At 38.0% G+C, this 20,343-nt stretch overlaps 3 protein-coding genes across 3 annotated transcripts; 1 reads left to right on the top strand and 2 right to left on the bottom strand.

The window, feature by feature from the left end:
* Window positions 1–1,622: 1,622 nt before the first annotated feature.
* Window positions 1,623–4,925, bottom strand: LOC108967054. The gene is made up of 2 exons (XM_018930273.1): window positions 3,745–4,925; window positions 1,623–3,337 (listed from the first exon to the last, which is right to left on the bottom strand). The coding sequence occupies exons 1-2, from the start codon at window positions 4,627–4,629 to the stop codon at window positions 2,723–2,725; spliced, it is 1,500 nt and encodes a 499-aa protein (XP_018785818.1). The 5' UTR covers window positions 4,630–4,925; the 3' UTR covers window positions 1,623–2,722.
* Window positions 4,926–12,681: 7,756 nt separating this feature from the next.
* On the top strand, window positions 12,682–13,394 carry LOC108967053. Its single transcript, XM_018930272.1, has 2 exons — window positions 12,682–13,076; window positions 13,137–13,394. The coding sequence occupies exons 1-2, from the start codon at window positions 12,822–12,824 to the stop codon at window positions 13,263–13,265; spliced, it is 384 nt and encodes a 127-aa protein (XP_018785817.1). The 5' UTR covers window positions 12,682–12,821; the 3' UTR covers window positions 13,266–13,394.
* Window positions 13,395–14,290: 896 nt separating this feature from the next.
* LOC108967052 (possible lysine-specific histone demethylase 1) lies at window positions 14,291–18,158 on the bottom strand. The gene is made up of 4 exons (XM_018930271.1): window positions 17,537–18,158; window positions 16,113–17,389; window positions 15,513–16,051; window positions 14,291–15,443 (listed from the first exon to the last, which is right to left on the bottom strand). The coding sequence occupies exons 1-4, from the start codon at window positions 18,002–18,004 to the stop codon at window positions 14,842–14,844; spliced, it is 2,886 nt and encodes a 961-aa protein (XP_018785816.1). The 5' UTR covers window positions 18,005–18,158; the 3' UTR covers window positions 14,291–14,841.
* Between the last annotated feature and the right edge of the window lie 2,185 nt (window positions 18,159–20,343).

Below are 20,343 nucleotides of genomic sequence, written 5' to 3'. Positions count from 1 at the left end.
CTTTAAACAAGTGTAAAAATTTATACTTTTAAGATTTTACGATGCTTTACGACGGGTTGTGAGTATCCCAAATATTCATTTTTTTATGTCTTAATATCGAATTCTTTTTTCCAATTTAGATTTTTTTTCCAATTCTTCGTTTATGTGTCATTTTCCCTACAAAATAATTCAAAAAAGTTGTGGCCATGATTCAATTATATAAGGTTGTGTCGATATGGATTTTATAAAAGAGCTTTCGAAACATAAATATCTACATTAATGCTAAAAAAGCGTTTTCTCTTTTTAATTAACAAAAATACCAAGCCTTACGTTCAATACAGTTGCTCAAAATTTTCATTTTCCACCGCATATTAAAATTTTAATTCGAACTTTTATAAGAAAATTTTTTATTTTAAACGTAAATACTTTCGTTTTTGCTTTCTATTAATTTCTAATATTAAATTTTAATATTTTATGTATTGCAAAAAAAACACAAACTACAAAAGACACCAAAAACGCAAAAACTAAAAGCGCGTCAAGTGTTGTGACATATTTTAAATCTTCTTATAAGCAATAAAGCCAATAACTAAATATTTTAACAATTGGCAAATGTGAAAGGCACCAAGGAACCAAAAACATGCATGAATGTGAATAAAAATTTAACTTTGTTTTTTAAAAACAACTTTTTCGTAAATGAGTTTCGTTGCTAAAATATCTTCGAGGCGCAAGAATTTATCAAATAACGTGAAATATTATTTTTAAGTATTCTAGACACACACACACACACATACATACATACGTAAATACACTAGTGAAACACCTGTAAATAAATCATTATTGAACATATACGGTAAATAAAATTACAACAACTAATATGTAAGCAGTAAATAAAATGATTAACAACGAATAAGATTCGCCGTCAAAGAATGATTCAAGTTTTTCCTGCTCTAACGCTTGACAATACACACATGGGAGCAATCTGCTAACAACAACAACAACAACTATATATATCATATACACCATTCTAACAAAACGCAGTTAGCATTAAGTTACACACAAGCTTAGTTGCTGGCGCATGTAGCACTTGTAATATATGTATGTATATATATAATATATGTACATGCACAGTAACTAAATCACTTTATCTATATGTATATGTTGTATAGAGAAAAATTCTTTTATTTTAATTGTTTACTTCTTTTAGACGCTATTTGTAATCAAAAACTTAGTAACCTTTATATTATATATAACTGTAGGTACTACTTGTAGGCGTAGCTACTCCACACACTGTGTTTATATTAAATGGAATTTTTTACTACACTTTTTTGCGCCCAAACAATTTTAAATATTTTATTGTTAATTTTATTTTATTTGAATTTATATTAAATAGAAATTTAATTTTAAGCGCTGACATGGAAATTGTATGAGCCAAGAAATAATAAAATATATATACAAATTAATAAAAAAATAACATATATTTTACATACACACACACAAAGAGGACACCACTTCTGTTTAGCTCAAAGCGCCAGAAAAGGCGTCACACTTCACAAACTTGTGTGCTTACAAAAAAAAAAAATGTAATTAAAACTACAAAAAAAATATAAAAAAAACAACAAAAAAATACAAAAACACGTAACTAATTGGTTTATTCAGATAATTGTTTTATTACAAGCAATAACTGTTATCTACTATAAATATTACTCTGCTTTGTACAATTGTTTTAAATCACATTTTTGTAGTTGTTGTTTATTTCTACTATTTTTCGCTTTGTATTTTGTTTTATTTAATAACTTTTTTGTTTAACTCATAATAGGTACCTCTGTTAGCTTCTATAGTATTTCAATTCTGCTAGTTAATCACTACCTCTGCATACATACATACATACATATGTACATATATGACAAAAATTAATATAGTTATAAATGTAGTAGCAAATATTTTTCACTATCTTTTCCTGTTTTTCTTTTATTATAAATGTAAATACTTTCGATATCAACGGCACTACACTTCGGTAGCACTTCTACAAAATGTGTTTACTACTGCGCCAATTAATAAAAAATATACATATAATTTAATATAATTATCAACACAATTAATGAGTTCACGCCTGATTCTAACGGCACTAGATGACAATTTGTTATTAAAATAATTATAATATGGTGAGCAGCCCTACTAAGCCAATTTGTAATAAACTTCATGCAGTTTAAACACACTTATGGGCGTTTCGGTCAGCAACTTAATTGAGTCAATTAGTTAATTGTTTACATTAATACTTTTAATGGTGAAAATAAACACTAATTGTCTCAATTAAGTAACTCTCTGAAGCGCCTATTATAGCTTAATTCAATATATACAATTCTCTTCTCAGTTTTTTTTTACTGGAATGCTTGTGTGAGTAACTCAATTTAAGCAGTTTCACCACAGCCTGCTATATACCACACTATTTCTCTCTGCCTCGCTATCTCCCTTTCCCACTCTCTTTCCCTTTTTCTGCTTTTAAATATTCTATCTCACTATTTCCCCCTCTTTCTCCTTATTTCCCTCTTTCTCTTTTGCCCCTAACTCTCGCTCTCTCTTTGTTTCCCCTCACTCTTTCTATTTCCCTCCCTCTCTCTCAATCAACTCTATTTCCTTCCACCTTCTTCTTTCTCTCTTTCCCTCTCTTATTTACTTTCTCTTTCTGCTACACCATTTTCTCTCTATCACACTGCCTACTCTTTCTGCGTCTCACATTTACCCATTAATACTTCAATACGGCTTCAAGCATGTCGTACTTCTGCATATCTAAAGTATTGCCGATCATACGCCTTTTAAATATGGGCAGCGTACGTTCGGTCAAAATATCCAGTTCATCGACCAATTCTGCGGCGTTTTGACTTTTTGTAGATGTTGCTTGGTTCTGGGCGCTCTTCTGTCGCTGCTGCGCCACTTCACTTTGTTGTGCTCCGGTCCCGTCATCGCTTGCTACTGCATCTGTGTCCGAAGATTCCGATGAGGAGAGTTCTTGTATGGCCTCGGAGACTTTATCCAAATCTGGTAATTCACTCGCATTCGACACGAAGAAAGGCACGGAAAACGCGGACATGCAATACCCATAGACGCCAAATTGCCGTAATTGTTGGCGGAATATTGCTTCGGGATATAGGACACCAGGGTCCAATCCATAGTCGCGTATGAACTGTGCCAATGTGTCGTAATAGATTTGCATGAATTCATTGAAATGCGCATCGCGTAGCGGCTTCTCTGTGCAGGCGTAAAGATAGTGTACCAGATCCAAGACTGGCGGTGAGTAGCGCGAAATTTGAAAGTCAATCAGTTTGGCCTTGATGGCGGTGTTGCCTTGTTTATTGTTGGACTGCAATAATATAGTGGTGAATAAGATTTGAATGCTTTATGGGTAAATATACAATTTATTTTCTCTTTAGTTTGGGAAACATTTTGAAAGGCAGTGGATTATACGAATACAATTTGTTTTTGCTTTGAGAGATTTACTTATATTGCGCAAACTGGCTGCCAGCTTCCCGCGAATTTACCTCATGACTTTCGAATAACATAACATCACGGCGCGACAGTCACTTAAGCACTGGCCAGGCGCGGTGCTTGCTTCACTTATATTGCGCCAACTGGCTGCCAGCTTCCCGCGAATTTACTTCATGACTTTCGAATAACATAACATCACGACGCGAGAGTCAGCTAAGCAATGGCCAGGCACGGAAATTATGCGCGTTTCCCAAACTCTTCCTTCATAAAAAACAAACTTACATCAAAGTTGTAGAGTATGTTGTTATTCCAGAAATCGCCGTGACATATAACCGAGTAGGGCGCATACGCCGCGCCATCGACTGCATCCAAACAAATCCTATGAAAATGATCCTCAATTTTATGCAGTGCCAGCAGCACCTCACGCATCTCTGGCGTATCTTCATCGCTCAACTTCAAGTCTGCTTCGAGCAAGTGACGCGTGCGCCGCACGTATTTCTTGCCAAACTCCACTGACACTTTCTCCATGTCCGGCGTAAAGAGGTTATCATCCATTTGTGCGACCAACGCGGCAAAGCGCGCCGGCTGACGCGCTTGCAGTACAAACGACATAGCATGCAACTGCGCTAGAGCACGAAAGGCGCAGACCACCAAATCGTAGGTGGGTAGATTAGTGCGTGAGTTGACTGCAAAATCTACAGCGGTTAAATCCTCAAAAATTATAAACTCAGTGTCGTCCTTCAACGAAGCGTGTAACATTTGCGGCGCGGCACTAAACTGCGCGTGTGGCACGTGCAGCGCGTTAAACTCACTAAACACATTTGCGTACATAAACACTTCACGTGTGTACATGTCCTTGACGCGCATATGTGTGCGGCGCGCTGGGCTTGTTGGAGCGACCTTCAATACCGTATGCAAAGGCGCTGACTTCGTTGGCGCGCTTGTAGGCGTTAAACGTACTTTCAGCACGGAGCCAAAGGAATTTTCACCAGGTCCGCCTATGGGCTGCACAAACAATTCGAAATCGCCGATGGCGTTGCGATTGGCTAACTCACGGTAAGCGTCTAAAACTTGTGGTGAAAGTGTTTCACTTTGTTGTTCCGGCGACGCGGCGTCGGCGGGCATACTTTTTACCGAAATATTTTGCTTTGGTGTGCTTTCCAACATGCTTGCAGTGTTCACAAATACATTACGAAAACAAATGACGCAAAACAAATACAAACGTGTAATTTCACGCGCACACTTTCACTACGCGCTTATGTAAGTTAAGTAAGCTTTGAATTTTTGTTTTGATATTGGTCGCGCGCGCCTACGTTGATTACTCTTCCGCGTCGTCTGTGCCCTATTGACTGACTGATTGCTCCAACTAGCCGTCTGCAAGCTTTTATAGTAGTGAGTGAGCACTTATGGGCGCGCGCTCTACGTTCTACAGCGATTCAAGCGTACGTCGGCTATTTGCTCCGTTGCTCTCTGCTGCACTCAACAGCGCTCGCGCATCATAACGGTGACATTCACGTGCTTTTTACGGCGGAAATCGTTTTCACTGCTGTTATAGTTTTTGTGGCCGCCTCCCCCGTTGTTTCGTCAAAAACTTTTTTTCTAAACTAACGATCGCTACAGCGAGTCAATGAACCCGAACGCCAAATGTAAAATAGTAAGCTTTTACTTAGATAATTAGTCTTTGTTTATAATTCGTTCGCTATTTTCTGCATTCATACGTCAATATGTCTATATAATAGTGATGAGCGAAGTAGCGATTTTTTAGTTTCAGTGAAAAGAGTGATTTTTTATAGCTATTGCGATCGCTACTTTTCTTAATAACATAGATATTTTATGCAGTTCTAAGTTCGACGTTTTATATGATATATCTTTTTTAAAAAATTTGCATTTTGCATGAGTTTCACTTATTGCTTCGAAAAATTGCCACATTTCACTTCATTTTTTATTTATTCTAAAAGACATTTTCACAATATTTAATAAATTAAAAAAAAATCGAAATCAAAATATTGATTTTAAACAAGCGTTCAACGGAATTAAATAAAACGCAATACACATATATTCTCACAGTGAAAAAGTATTCAAAATCACAATTTCTACTTCTAACACCACAAAATTCACCACATGCAATTATTGTTCATAAGCTAGTGCCAATTGTAAATGTGATTCACAGTGAAATATTGGCATGAATCACTGATATTTTGGGCTAGCAATAGCATTGACTATAAGCGATTTTTTCAATCACAGTGATGAAAGCACCGGTGGTGAAGTATCGCTCATCACTACTATAGAATAGCACGTAGAGGTTCAAGGCTGTTCAAGTGAGCGCAGATAAGTGAATCGTTTGAGTGGTAAGTTTTGAAGGTTCATTAACCTGCTTGATTAGTAAGCTATTAGGTAAGTAGTTATAACTATCGTTAATATAATGCACTTCTTGAAACTATCATAATTCTTAACTATCGAACTATTTTATTAAACGGTATAAGTGTTTAACATCACGATTTGACGGGATTATTGCTAAAATAAGCTCATAATCGCTATTAAGCTCTTAAGTGGAAACATAACCTCCTTGTGTAATCCCAAAATTCAAACAAGAATTAAAATCGAAGCTGAATATACTTTTCAATGATCGATGAGGTAGCAATGAGAGGAAAGTTCAAACTTACTAAAGAACTTAGCCCTTTGGCAGATTTTTAAATTTAAAAAAACTTATGAACCATAACCTTAAAATTTGGCTAAGGTATTTAGGAAACTTAAAATAGCCATTACATTAAAATTTTCCATTATAGTCGATGGTAATGATTAGATGATCTAAATGACCAAATGGTCTCGTGTTCATAGGGCGATCAAAGTAAAATGTAAGACGTAAAGAAGTGTGTTTTCCTCTTCAGGCAAAGAAAAACCTCAAACTTCAAGTGAATCTATTTTTGACATGTTTTTATAAACTTTATGGGAAGTAATTCAGATAACATTGACATTTTTGTCAGGTCTTCAAAAGTGGTAAAGTGGTTATATAGGTGTATACGAGTAATATTGTATACAAAAAACCCTTTGGATGAGAGTCAGCTTTATAAATCAAAAAACATAAGCTTTTGATGTAAGAGATTTGATCGGAAATTGTGTCAAGTTCAGGTGATTGATGCACGAGTATATCTCTAACTATTCAGAAAATACTTTGTCAAGCGCTAAATAACGGGTTTTTCAATGGGTTACAAAAGGATACCGATAGGAAGAGCAAACGACGCCATATTTTTTCCGCTTTTTTGACATGTCCCCTTCAGTAAGGTTTGTCATTTCATCATGGAAAATGTGCCATCCAATCACGAGTCGAAATTATTAAAATCTACTACCGAAATTCGGAGTCAGTGGCCTCAACTTTAAGAGCGCTACATCCAACTTATGGTCGTCATAATCATCCTATCAGATCAACAATTGAGCGTCTAGTGGAAAAATTTGAATTTACAAGTACCAGATCAAATTGAGGCAAGAACTGAAGCCGCTTGACCCCCAAAATCGTCGTGTGTTTGTGAATTGGGCAGAGCAACACCTTGAAATTTATCCGGGTTTTCATCGAAAAATCATCTTTAGCGTTCGCTCCTGGCTCAATGGTTTCGGTTAATAAGTAAGTGTGCGTCACTGGTCAGGCAGCAATCCACACGTACTCCTCTGCATCCCAAAACAGCAATCGCTACCGCTTAATGATAATCGAATATTTTTGGTTCTAATCGGATGATTTGTACTTGGACAATATGTGCTTTGAACAGGAATCCGTCACAAGCCACACAGCGCATGTCAGAATCGGTTTATTAAAAAACCAAGTTTGATAAACGTGTTGTCTGACGAAATGCTTCCGACCGTTATATAAAACACCTTCAGTATTGCATAATACGAAAAATTATCTCAGATCCTTAAGGTTATACCAATTTGAACATTAAAAAAATTTTTTTTTTTATGTAGAAAGAGAGAAAAAAGAGAAATAAAAAAAGTTCACGGGCATTTTTGAGAAAATTTTTCTTTGCTTAGCATGCAATACGGGATTTTAGTTGTCCTTAAGAGACTTGTAAACTACTATTAACACCACAGTTAGTTGTCAAATTCTATCAGAAGCCTGTCAAAACAACTGTCAAACATTTTAGAAGCATTTTTAGCACCTTTTAAGTACAATCAATATCACATATATTTGTATATATATGCAGATAAAGGCATCGTAAAGTTTATTAACAATTTTATTGTTGAATTGAGCAATTTGCCAATGCAATAAATATTACTTACAAAAGCTTAAAATACAAATATACACTATAAGTTTTTGCCGGTGCAGGTGCAAACTTGTTTCATTGCTGTGCGTACAGAAAGAATCCCCCAATAGATAAACACATAGCTATTTACAAATTTATCTATGCATTTAGTTGTGTATGTGTGCGTGTGCTCACGGCTACTAAATAATGCAACCATAGCGAATTCGCGGTCAATGTTCTGGCTGAAGGCCGTTTCTAACGCCAAACCGCGCGGTCAACGCACACACTGCTGAATAGCATGCATTATGCACATAACTGTCTGTTTGCATGCACACATATTTATGTATGCACGCTGTTAATTAGTCAGCCAATAGTTGTGAAGTGCAAAAGCTTTTTTAGACACAAACATACCTACATATGTATGCATATGTGTCTGTATGTGAACGGCATGCACTTGGAAAAACTTGCGGTAAAGGTAAGGCAAAAGAACAAGGGAAGTTGGTGGACGGCCGGTGTTTGCCCACACCACTGTCACGGCAACTACAGCCAAGATTGTGTTTACCATTTCTATCCGGATATGACTGCATTTAATGCCGCTGATATATGATATATTTATTTAATTTTTTATATATGTTATATATGTTACTATGCAGACAGACATATTTAAAGGCATATTATGCAAGTAAATTCAATTCAGAATATTCTGATATGGAAAAGTAGGCTGTTTTTCCGGAATTTTTTCCTCGGTAAGTATGATATGTACGAGGGTTGCTTTTTATATCGCGGGATTCGAGCCAACACAAATATCAATCAGGACTTACTTACTATGTCAACCAGTTTGTTGACAGCAGCTGCTTACGTCGGTACACGTCAGTGGTGTGTTGCGTTGTCAAGAAACGTTGAACTCTTAGTTTATTTTTTACAAATGGTGCCAACTCAGCATTATACGGCGGATGACTGCACAAATCGTTGTTTTGAGTGAAAACAAAATGTAGTTGCTTGAGTCGATAGTTGTATGCTTAGTTAAACAAGAACAAGAAATGATTTTGGTCCTCTTTTGTGAAATTCGTCTTGAAGTGACCTACAATTTTGATCGAATTCACCACTCCATCGATAAACACAGGTCTTTGATGGAATTTGAAAAGTTCATCGAAGCACTGTTGCTCAGTTAATCAACGGCGAAAGTTTAAAGAATAAAACGAGATTTAAATCCATTTTTTGGCCGAAATGAATACTTTATGTTACTGTAAAGAACAGAAATAGTGCTCGTATGTGCGTATTTCAAAACTTTCTGAGTATGTATAGCATAAAAATGCTCAAACTTTACGACCAAGTTCTGAGTATGCAGATTGCAACACCAAATCCCAAAATATAGTATAAAAGGCAAACGTAAATGAAATGATGTAATTTTTACACAGTTGTTCGGAAAGTTTATTGAAGCTTTACATTATTTTTTGGTGTTCCAAATAAAGCGGGATAGGAGCAAGGAAGGAAGGAAGGTACCGAACAATAGAGGCAAACGCATCTTCATGTTGGAAGCGCAGGCTGGGTACTAGAACGAAGTAGAAAATATGAAACATTTTAATGCAAAAAATATGAGCTTTTGAAATTTTTTTATATTCCGCAATATTATCAGACCGAAGCGCGCTTGATAATACATGAGTACGAGTCTACAAATACGTTGTATGTATGTGAATAATAGTAGCGATTGTAGTGTAACATTATCTGGATTGCTATCTGGAAATTTGACGATAAGCACTTTTCAACTTCAATTCACTGAGCACTACGGAAATTCCTAGTATTAGTAAACAAAAAAATGTTATAAATATTTGACTCCAAGGCCGGTTATTGACTTAGCTGCTGTGATGTTTGGAATTTCACAATCTTTTTAGTCTCGAAAATGTTAATATAATGTGACGCTGCATGTTAATTGCATTGATGATTAGTTTCCGCATGTGTTTGGATAATGTCTATATGTATATATGTATATTATGTATATGTATATGTATATATGTAGGTATATTTAGAAATTACATTAGGTTGATTCGAAAAGCTGAAGACTTAACCTTTCGAAACCAGACAATAAAAAATATTTTTGTTGTTGTTGTTGCTGTCGTAACGGTTGGGGAAAGTCTAAGCTCAGTGATATACCCGATATACTTATACCCAGAATAAATTGTTTTGGTTGTTGTTGTTGTAACGGTTAGTGCAAATGTTAAATCTGCGCTGGCGTGAGCGAATTAACCATGTTTACATGACCCAAATGTTTAACCGAAATACACCCGGAATAAATTTTTACCAAGAACTACGCGCTCAGAGATTACTGAATTTATTCGATCCAAATCAAATAGTCTAAGCCTGTTTAAACTCTTTACTGCTACTATTCATATAAACTTGCTCGACATAAATGTAAATAGATCAGACTACCTCCTCCCAGGATTGAATTGCAATATCAACTTCACTTGTCGACAATTTGGGTTTCCGGACATAGAAACACTTTCGGCAGCGAAAAGGCAGACGAGTTGGCCAAGTCACGAGCCACTGTAGACGAGTCTAAGGCGAAGACAATACTGAACGATCAAGAGGAAGCTAAATACGCAATTTGAACAAACTGCTCAGAACAAATGTAATTTTACAACCAAATATAAGACAGCGAAACAGATATGGCCAAAAATAATATAACAAGACGAGAACCAAGGACTTATTAAGTAGCTCCAGGCAAGGTATATATAGACTTACGGCCACTGAGACATCGGTCTTTGGAGTACATGCATTAGAAATGGGAGTATCCTTTAACAATATTTGCTCCAGCTACAAACTGGAGGGGAGTAAGGTAACTGCTCTACACTTCCACTGTGAGAACCAGCTCTATCTATCGCAAACCCGACGTCGAACTCTTGGAAACCATCCGGTACAAAGCCTATAAAATAGCGTAGATCAGTGGTTTCATTGAAGACACTTTAAATGAATCAATATACAAATTTTATACAGACACAATTAAATTTTTTGAGAAACTGAAAAAAAACATCCAGTCGAGTAGTTAGGGTGTTGACCAATTTTTGGTTTTCCGCTAAAAATTTCTGCAATTCTAATAAATTGGTTCACACTCATATAGGCCTCGACATACATATTTATGTGAGTACTGCGTATTACTCATACGTCACGGTGTTCGATTACATTTGCTGGCCTCCGCTTGGTTGATAAGCTTAATAGACATAAATTTGATTTGAAACCCAATTATTTGGGTCAGCCGGGTATGCAATGCTTTCTTGTGTTTATTAAAACATATTTACATAATTTTTGAAAATAATTTAATCTGCTGGTAGAATTTATGTACGGAAGTATTCGATAACGCAATAGCCTAGATTTTTTCAGCAAATATTTAGAGAAGTAGTGCGCATGTATGCATTTGCGGGGGTTTCGTTACTTTAGTGAGGAGCTTGCGTATTGGTTTGTCTTTTCAAAATTATTTAAAAAGGGCGTAAATATTAAAACAAAAAACAAAGGGTTTAGGAACTAATGCTAAACGTAGTCAGAAAAGCTGCTAATGAATGTCGCTTCCCCCATATTTAGGTAAGCTATGTATTTTAATGCGTTGACTTACCAGTTACTTTAATTAACGTTTAGATATTTTCAATTTGGTTGCTGTAACGAAAAAAAAATAAAGAAATATTAATTTTTATATAACTGTAAAATGGAAGTTATCGACAAATAATAAAATATAAATACTAATGGGCCTCTGCTCTAAGGAGCCAGTCCATAACATTCTTGTGAATATTCAAGCAGCAATTAAGGCTATCCGTAGCGCCAATAAAAGAAAAAAAACAGACAAGCTGGCCCGCTCGGAGGCAGCAGAGGTCATAATTTCCCTAACCTGCGCCAGGCCATTCACCTTTTTCCAAGATTGTTAGCAGCAACGGACCTTAGAGGAACTCCTCAGTTGTTGGAACGCAAACGACTCATGGCTTACCACAAAGTTACTTTGGGATAGTGCTGATGGTGGACGGAACAAAATTCTCCTACTTAAAGGTAAAAGGGAGCTTAGTAAAATTTTAGTGGCCTTCATTGATCTTCAGAAAATGGTAGAAGAGGATTTGGCAGATTGCCGAGCTTGCGCGGAATATCATGAGACGTAGGCACATTATCTAGGCGAAGCCTTCAGCCGGATGAGACGTTACACGGCTTGCAATGTTTTGCCAATTTAAGAGACATTGGACAGCTGAGGCGGAGAAATCGCCAAATCCACTGAATTGCTGGATAGGGGTTAATTTGGTTTCCACCCGGCACACGGCATGGCGCTTATGCGTCTTCTACTTTTGGAAAGTATACAAATGCAGATAAAATGTATCGACCTCCGTCGAAAATTAGTGAGAGAGAGAGAGAGAGAGAGAGAGCCAGGGAGATGGAGTTAAAGTATTATATTGGAGAACATTCTCCAAAAATGTGAAGCTAGTCCGAATAATAGTTTCACTTATGCGTCTTCTACTTTTGGAAAGTATACAAATGCAGATAAAATGTATCGACCTCTGTCGAAAATTAGTGAGAGAGAGAGAGAGAGAGAGAGAGAGAGCCAGGGAGATGGAGTTAAAGTATTATATTGGAGAACATTCTCCAAAAATTTGAAGCTAGTCCGAATAATAGTTTCGAAGATATGACGTTTTTTTCATAGTGAAACGGAAAGCTGAAACAGAAGTATCGATCGATTTGAAATTTTGACCCTACCTTCAAAGATATAGTTACCAGGTAATACTCGAGGGAATGATAATTTCGCTCTGAGTGTAATTTTTTTCACAAAAAATGATGTTTAAATTAAATATGGACTTGCAAGTGGTTATGACCTGTCAAGTTGTAATGAGTGCAAGCCGGGATTATTATATAAATGTAACAAAACTATATCCATCAAAGCTTTTAAAAACCTATGCTAGCAACGAACTAAGTTGAGCACCTATAACTCCGTTATACTATATAAAGTAGGCCGATATATTGAAATCACAAAAAATATTTTCCTTACAATTCATACTTCCGTACTTTTACTTTAAGTTGAAGAATTTTTAGTGCAAAATTCATTATTGATTAAAATTATAAAAGCATTTGATAAAAATCCCAGTTTTATCATAAGAAACGCTAATGTTGAAGGCGAGCACTTCACGAGAAACTGCGCACCAGGCCGAGGTTCAAGCGCCAAATTCGCGTAATGAGAACAACAACAACAGCGTACCGTTGGGCAAGGAAGTAGAGAAGGATAGCATGCAGAGACAAAGCAGTAGTCGTAAATATGATCGACACGATGCTGGTCACTATGCGGACAATATGTCGGGAGCTGAAAGTGACGAAAGTACCGATCGCAAAATGACAACAACGCGAAAATCGCGTAGAATTCAGGTTAATAAAAATATGCCTTTCTTTTGTAGTTTCGAAAATAAATAAATTTATTGTTTTTAGCCAACCGATGCGCACGACTATGACGGCGGCGTATCGGATTGCAGCCACTGTCGAAAGCATCGTATGGCGCGGGCGCGACGCAATCGTCGCAGGAAGTCACGTTCGCGCAGTCGTCGTCGCCGTCGTTAGATTTTTATTGTGCAGTTTGATTTTGGTGAAATTTTCTGTGTGGGACTTTTGACCTAAATTGATTTTATGGAAATTTATTATGCGAAATAAAATGATAGTGAGTTAAATACATGTCTGATAAAACATAAATTATTAGTACCGTTATGGAAATTGTGTTTTAGGGGCAACAAGGTGATATATGGAGCTATTTAAGAGCTGGTTCAACGTTATTGGAATTAGCCTAGGGGTTTTATAGATCCGGATCAGTCACGTTTAGGTAGACTTGATACTCGTAAGAACCCATTTGTTTCTACGAACGGAGTGCCTCACTCTTTTGAATGGTAAAAATTAGGTGTTAACTAAAGTTGGAAATAAGAAAGTAATGTTTCGGTGAAGTCAGATAGTTGAATGTTACCAGTCCTTGGCCGGATAATTCGAGCCCTTTTCAGTTACTTAGAACCGACTGTTATGGGAACGTCTAAACAACAGTCGTATAATCGGTACTTCAGATTAAGTATTAAACCAGGCTCTGTGAACTTGTATTAAGCCCATCTAACCACATCACAGAAATCCGGACAGGATTGGTAAAAGCACCTCAGTTCCATTACTAGCGACCTTGGAGGAAATGCTTCAACATTTTTTACATTGTGGCAAGAGGGTCGAGTTGAAAATTTGAGGTCAGATAAAAATTTGGGACCGTTTAAGTTACGCTGTTGTTGTTATAACTAATATCTAGCCCCTGTTTGGAAAAAAGTAACACTAAAAGCCACTTGACGGTATTTCCAAGCCAGCCTCGGTCTTTGTCCAAGTCAACTTTTTCCTCTGGTGTTCTATGCAAATCAAGTCATCAGGAGAGGAGACTGTAGAAGAATCTCTTTCTTAGCTAGACGCCTGCTCGCTCCATCAAGGCTTGCTCTAGAAACTAATACAGTTGCCAAGCTGTGGTGGTGCCAGCAGCGACGTCCTTTGGCCAAACGACGCTAGGAGGATATAGCTACGAGGGTTTTCGCCGATCACTGTGTAATAAATATTAAAATATATACAAATTGCTGGAATTTAATTTTATTTTGTATTCAATTCATTGTCTGTAAAAGGTCCAGTATTTAATTATGTCTAATAATATTACATTTAAGATTAGGTAAATAAATGGAACTTCCAATTTCAGTTTCCGAACACACTACCATTGCAAATACTAATTGCTAGTCACAACTAAAAGATTATACACACAAATTAATCAAGGCGAAAGCACACAAATGGTCGGTGGAAATTAACGCAATCTATTCCTTCTTCTTCTCGTTTAACTGCCGCATTTCAAATATTTCGATAACGCTTTACAACCAGCTTGCATATCTCCACAAACCATGTGCATGTGTGGAGAGTGAAAAGAAAAAAAAAAAAAAAAAGTGAAGTACAAAGTAATGGAAAATGAAATAATTATATTAAAATAATTATATTAAAATAATTATATTAAAATTATAGGAAAAATAAGTTAATTGGAATAGAGGAAAGTCAAATGCGCATTGAATGTAGTTGAGAGCCATTCACGCAGACACACACACATACATTTAAACATTGTTCAAGTTTTCCCCATTACACACTATTCGTTCGAATCGGCAGTGATCGATTTCTCTTCCGAAGTCTTTGAGGATGAGTCTGTTGAATGTGCAATATCAACAATATCCACATTATCGCCCACAGAAGCCGTATTGGCCGCCTCCACCACCGAGTAACCGATATCGGGTGGTGTGCCCTCTGGATAGCCTAAATAATAGTCTGCTATGCGACCAGCCTCACGCAAACCACTCAAGAAGGCACCATGTACTGTGGCGGGGTAGTTGCGTATGGTATGCTCGCCGGCAAAGAACAAACGTGGCAGTTCATCTTGCTCTTGATTGATATTGGTGTTGGTTGGATTCGGTGGTATAACGGGTGAAGCGAGTAGATCATAATCGCTACCTGAGGAACCTACAGATACGAAGCTGTACGAGCCACGTGCCCAGGGATCGGCACGCCAACGTGTCACGACAGTCTCTTTGGGTTGCGGCACCGAACCATTGCCGAATATGCCTTTTAGTACCGCAATACAACGACCGACGATAACATCATCCGATACGTTCTCCATTATAGCCGCCGATTGCCCGGCTACTAATGCAAGTAACACTGGCGATTGCGAGATGCTCCAGAATAGAAATAGTTCACCTAGTAAAAGCATAATTTTTTATTAACATTTTTTTTTTATTATTATATTGACAGTTATAAAGCAGTTACCGCGACTAGCTGTTGTGCTGCCCACATGGCCAAATAGATTTGTGTTTGGATCCCAAAAGATGCGATCAAAGCAAAGCACTACTTTATTTAGATTACCGAAACCCAAGCGCTGTATGGCCGATTGCTTCCAGTCGGGTAGCGGTGGCTCAAATTTAACAGTGTTCGCTTGTTGAGATTGCACTTTTGTGGTGGCTATTTTAAGTACACCCAGCGTCAGTGTGCAGAGCGCAATGTCTGCTTTGTATGTAACCGAAGAATTGTTTGTCTTCAAGTTTTCGGTTACGATTTCCACACCAGTGGGGAAATATTTAATCGTTTTTACTGCGGTATTTACGCGTATGTCTAAACCTTCCGTTAAGGCAATGGGTACACAAGAGTAGCCATTGCGCACAGTCGTATGATTGCCGATGAATTCAAAGTCATCGTCCTGATCCCAATGCTTCAGTGAGAGATTGCTTAGTGGCGTGGCATTGGCGAACTCCAGATTCGCAAAGTGCCAATCAAGTATTTGACGATCCTTAGATGAGAGATAAACGTCACTGCAAAAAAAAATTGGTTTGCTTTTTATTGAAAAGTTATATGAAAGACTGCAGCACGCACCTCGGAGGATTGCTTGCAATTTCTTTTAGTTTGGCTTCCAGCGTCTCCTCCTCTTTTTTAAGTTCTTCGTACTCTTTGCAGGCTTTGGTCCACTCAAAAAGTGTGGAACGTATTTGAAACTCATGCTCAACCCATCCTGCATCGCCATCACCACTACGTTGTGGACGCGATTTGAGTAGTTTTGCATGAGTTTCTTTAAAGTTCTTTATTTTAGTGGATAGCTCCGAAATGCGCGTCTGATTGTCAATGACAGCACGTTGCGCCTCAGCAAGCAATGTCAAGTGTTGCACTTGTTTTTCTTTTACCGACTTCTCCTGTAGCTTTATAATCCATTCGAGTGCGCGGCCCAAGGAGATAGGATCATCGTTGGCGTAGTTGAAGTCCAGTTGGTGTGAAAGATAACTGGCGGACTCGAGCAGCCGATTGAATTCCCGTTCCACCATGTCGTCCTTGTGTTTGGGCACTGGTTTGCCACAAGCGCCATATAATGGGCATGCTTGCCTTATGGGCACCATTTCCATGCCAATCTGTTTGCTCAGTATAGTCATGGGATTACCCCAAACGCCGGTCACAACCATAGCACCCAAATCGGCAATGTAGTTGTTTTTACGAAAAGTAGCTATGCGTCCACCCACACGATCACGCGCTTCCAATACAATTACGTCCATACCGAACTGTTGTAGCTGCTGCGCAGCTGCCAACCCTGAGATGCCTGCACCAATTACAATAACTTTACCCAATTTTTTTGTCGGTATGGGACGTAAACGTTTAAATATGCCGAAATTTATGAAACCATGACGCTCCAGGAACGAGTGTATACGCTTTACTAAATTTGGATCACTATCAAAGGGTTGTTCCATATCTTTGATGGCATTTTCTACAATAAGCTGTTGCTTTGGATTCTCAATCCACATTTGCAAAAGCCGATTGCGTATATTGAGGAAAACACGTTGCGCCACCAAACCAGTTTTGGTGATATCGGGAAAACAGGCAGCTTCATTGGAGGTCATCTTATCGAATGGTAGACGTGACTGAAAAGCAGCACCTTCCAGACCAGTCAGAATTTCTTTATACGCTTCGGCAGCAGCTGCAGCCGCCTCACGCGGATCAGTAATCTCTTTGGGAAAGGGACTACGTGCCGTTTCCGATTTGCGTGTTTTACTGCTCTCAGAACGTCGTTCAGTGGCAGCACCGCCAGCTGCTGACGAACTTGATGGTGTACTCGGTTTGTCACCTGAATCCGCATTGCCACTACCCGGTTTGTTGTAGTAATCAACCTGCAATTGAAATACTTTCTTGAACCTACACATTGTAATACTTTGTAATGTTAAGCCATAATTGTATTACGTGCTCGCGTGTGTGTGCGCACGACTGTCACTTTACAAAGCCACAAAGATCTTACAGCAATCACTTCATTACAATACCTTGGGTTTATTCCGTCTGCTGGTGCGACGTTCATCACCCGCAGCACCACCTTGTGCATCATTGGAGTCATCATCGTATTTGATTTTATTGGGCGTTCCACTAGCGGGTACTTTGCGTTTTGGTGACATTTCCTCCACGTCCGAATCATCGCTTATCAGCGTTACACATTCAATTGTCTCCGTATTTGTGCCCAAGCTGCTACTACTTGTAGCCGTTGTTGTTGTACTGCTATTTGTATTTGTATTATTGCTATTATTATTGTTATTGCTACTAGCGCTATTGTTGTTAGTGTTTTTCGTTAACAGCTGCTGTTGTTGTAGGAAGACGCTGCCGGTGCCAGCGACACTGCTCCCGCTCATTACAGCTGCTGCGGCTGCCGCCGTTACTGCCGTAGTAGTTGTGGCTGCTCCTAATGTTTGTGTGGGCAGCGAAGACACGCCGGTGCTGACTACATTGTTTTTCTCCATTATACACGTTACGCTCACTATATTTTATCAATGCACACTGTTTTTATATCTTTTACGCATGTTTTTAACACTTTTCTAAATTTGCTAAAACCTTTTTTCACAAGTTTTTGCTAAAATAAATCCTGCGAAGTTTTGTTTATGTCTCGTACGCCGCCGTACACAGATTTGCAAATAAAAGTATTTGATTGCATTTAAAATGAATGAAAAGCAAACCCTAAAAATTTTTGTTTTTGGTGTGTGACCTGGCTAAATGTGGTTATGCGCTCAGTGCACTCTGTAGTGTAAATATAAAAATAGCTAAAGTTAAGAAATTTTATATTGCGTTTTTAGTGAAAAAACATAGATGGCGCTAGTAAGATTTTTAATAAAAATTCTAAGCAGATTAGAGGGATTAGAGGTAAAATAAATTTATTGTCGACCACATTTTTAAATTTCTTTGCCAGTCATAGTAAAAAGATAATAAAAATCTAAAATGAAAAAGAATAAAAATAAAAAAAAAAAATAAAAAAAATATATGTATCCCCCTGCCTCGCGCTTTGACAGAAATATATTTAAATTTATTCCTTAAATTTGAGCAAACATAAATTCTAAGCAAGCAGTGAGCGTGCGCCACCCCCCATGGCGCTCCTGAAGTGTGATCGCATTGCTAATAGGATCTACGAAATATATACATCTATACATATGCATGTGCAGCACAGGCTTAGCGTTCCAACGGTGGTGGCATTAGCAACAATAAAGCAGCTTCAAGGTCAATAGATAGTTCGTAGCCTGTTCTGCAATATCACTTCCTGCCGCGTTGCCAAATTGAAAATTCACCCAATTAAGTGCGAGCATTTATCATTCGGCTGGCACACACTCGCATACACACAGCAGATCAGTGGGAATTAGTGGTGTGTGTGCGTGGTTTTATGTCACTTTGTCTACATAAGCCGAGTGCCGTTTTGTGGCCTACCCTTGCGATCCTTTTCCTGCTTTTCAATGCTTTCATTTTAAACTTCAAAATCAATATTGTGTCAATTTATTGGTTTTTAAATAATTTTGAATTAATGCAACGGTTATTGTGCAATTTATGGATTTAAGCGCATAATGCTTGGTTAAGCTTGTTAAGATTGTAATTGATTGGAATTGGCTGAAGAATTAGAAGACAATAGAGAGAGTTTTTATTATTATAAATGGATGTACATATGCGTGAGTTAAAAAAAAAAAAAAACATTTAGAGAAACAATCATAAACATTTAATAAGGAATAAATTCGATTAAAGACAAAATTAGGCAATATTAAAAGGGTTGAAGCAAAACCACGGAGAATCAGGCTTAAAATCTAGGGAAACTCAATTTTCATGTTTGATCTGTAGCTGAAATGTTGCCTAAAATCAGACGCATAAAACAAAAATTAACTAAATACATATTCCCATACTCCCTATATAATCCCTAGAGGTATAATAAGTTAGATTGGTAAACAAGGTATGCGCCACCACCTTAGGTCTATTGTGCTCTCCTAGATCACCAAGACTCTCCTAGCCCCAGCATATTGGTAAAGTCCAGCGAGGCGAGGTGATCCCTATTTCGAAACCTGAAACCTGAAAACTTGCGTCTGCAGACTGCCACAGTGGTGTCCTGGTTTTTACGCCTCCTGTCCCAGAATCGGCAATTTAGCTAGGCTCATCTTGAATGAATGCTATTCAGCTTGTCGTGCCCAGTGCAGAAAGCGATATGTTGTCTGAATGTGTCCATCGGGAGGTTAATTACAAACTTGGCTTGTCACATGCCTTGGAATTGTTGTCAATATCGCACTCTGCCTACTCCTTCTTCCTTGCGGATCAGCCCCGTTATGGTATGGGGACCTACTACGACAAAGGGTTTGGGTCCTATCATGTTCATGGATGCTGCGGAGTGGGCAAGCTCATTAGCCAGTTTATTCTCGGCTATACCTTTGTGACGGGGCACCCAAATGAGGTGCTCTTGGTTACGTTCCGTTAGGCCGTTCAGCCGTTCTCTACACTCCTGCACCAGTAGCGATTTGATCTCATCGGCATGTGCCGCTTGACTATCGCTAAGAATGGTTATACGTTGGTTGCGATAGTTATGTTGGTGGTTTATCTTTATGCACCGATTTATCGCAAACGTTTCTACCTGAAAATACTCGGAAAACTTCCCATACGCATGGAGAGTTTGGTGCCCTTGCATCGATTCCCTCCGACGTTTTCGAGCCATCAGTGTAACACTTGATTGTACTGCCATTTGTAGCAGTGTGTTTTTGGCTACTTGACTGATTACTACGTGAATTGGTGTGAACTCAAGTATGACTTCTGGTGCTGCCGGACAAGTGCGCATTACACT

This window comes from Bactrocera latifrons, unplaced genomic scaffold, assembly GCF_001853355.1.
Source record: "Bactrocera latifrons isolate USDA-ARS-PBARC rearing strain unplaced genomic scaffold, ASM185335v1 scaffold_173, whole genome shotgun sequence".
Lineage (NCBI taxonomy): Eukaryota > Metazoa > Arthropoda > Insecta > Diptera > Tephritidae > Bactrocera > Bactrocera latifrons.
Note: the sequence above shows the minus strand (reverse complement) of the source record. Positions and strands in the feature narration are given on the sequence as shown.

Bases quoted from the DNA above. Each gene is read 5' to 3' on its own strand.
- LOC108967054 (XM_018930273.1), bottom strand. From the start codon at position 4,629: ATGTTGGAAAGCACACCAAAGCAAAATATTTCGGTAAAAAGTATGCCC. The intron at 3,338-3,744 runs GTAAGTTTGTTT...ATATTATTGCAG, and splicing joins ACATACTCTACAACTTTGAT to TCCAACAATAAACAAGGCAA.
- LOC108967053 (XM_018930272.1), top strand. From the start codon at position 12,822: ATGTTGAAGGCGAGCACTTCACGAGAAACTGCGCACCAGGCCGAGGTT. The intron at 13,077-13,136 runs GTTAATAAAAAT...TATTGTTTTTAG, and splicing joins GAAAATCGCGTAGAATTCAG to CCAACCGATGCGCACGACTA.
- LOC108967052 (XM_018930271.1), bottom strand. From the start codon at position 18,004: ATGGAGAAAAACAATGTAGTCAGCACCGGCGTGTCTTCGCTGCCCACA. The intron at 17,390-17,536 runs GTATTGTAATGA...TTTCAATTGCAG, and splicing joins GCAGACGGAATAAACCCAAG to GTTGATTACTACAACAAACC. The intron at 16,052-16,112 runs GTGCGTGCTGCA...TTTTTTTTGCAG, and splicing joins ATTGCAAGCAATCCTCCGAG to TGACGTTTATCTCTCATCTA.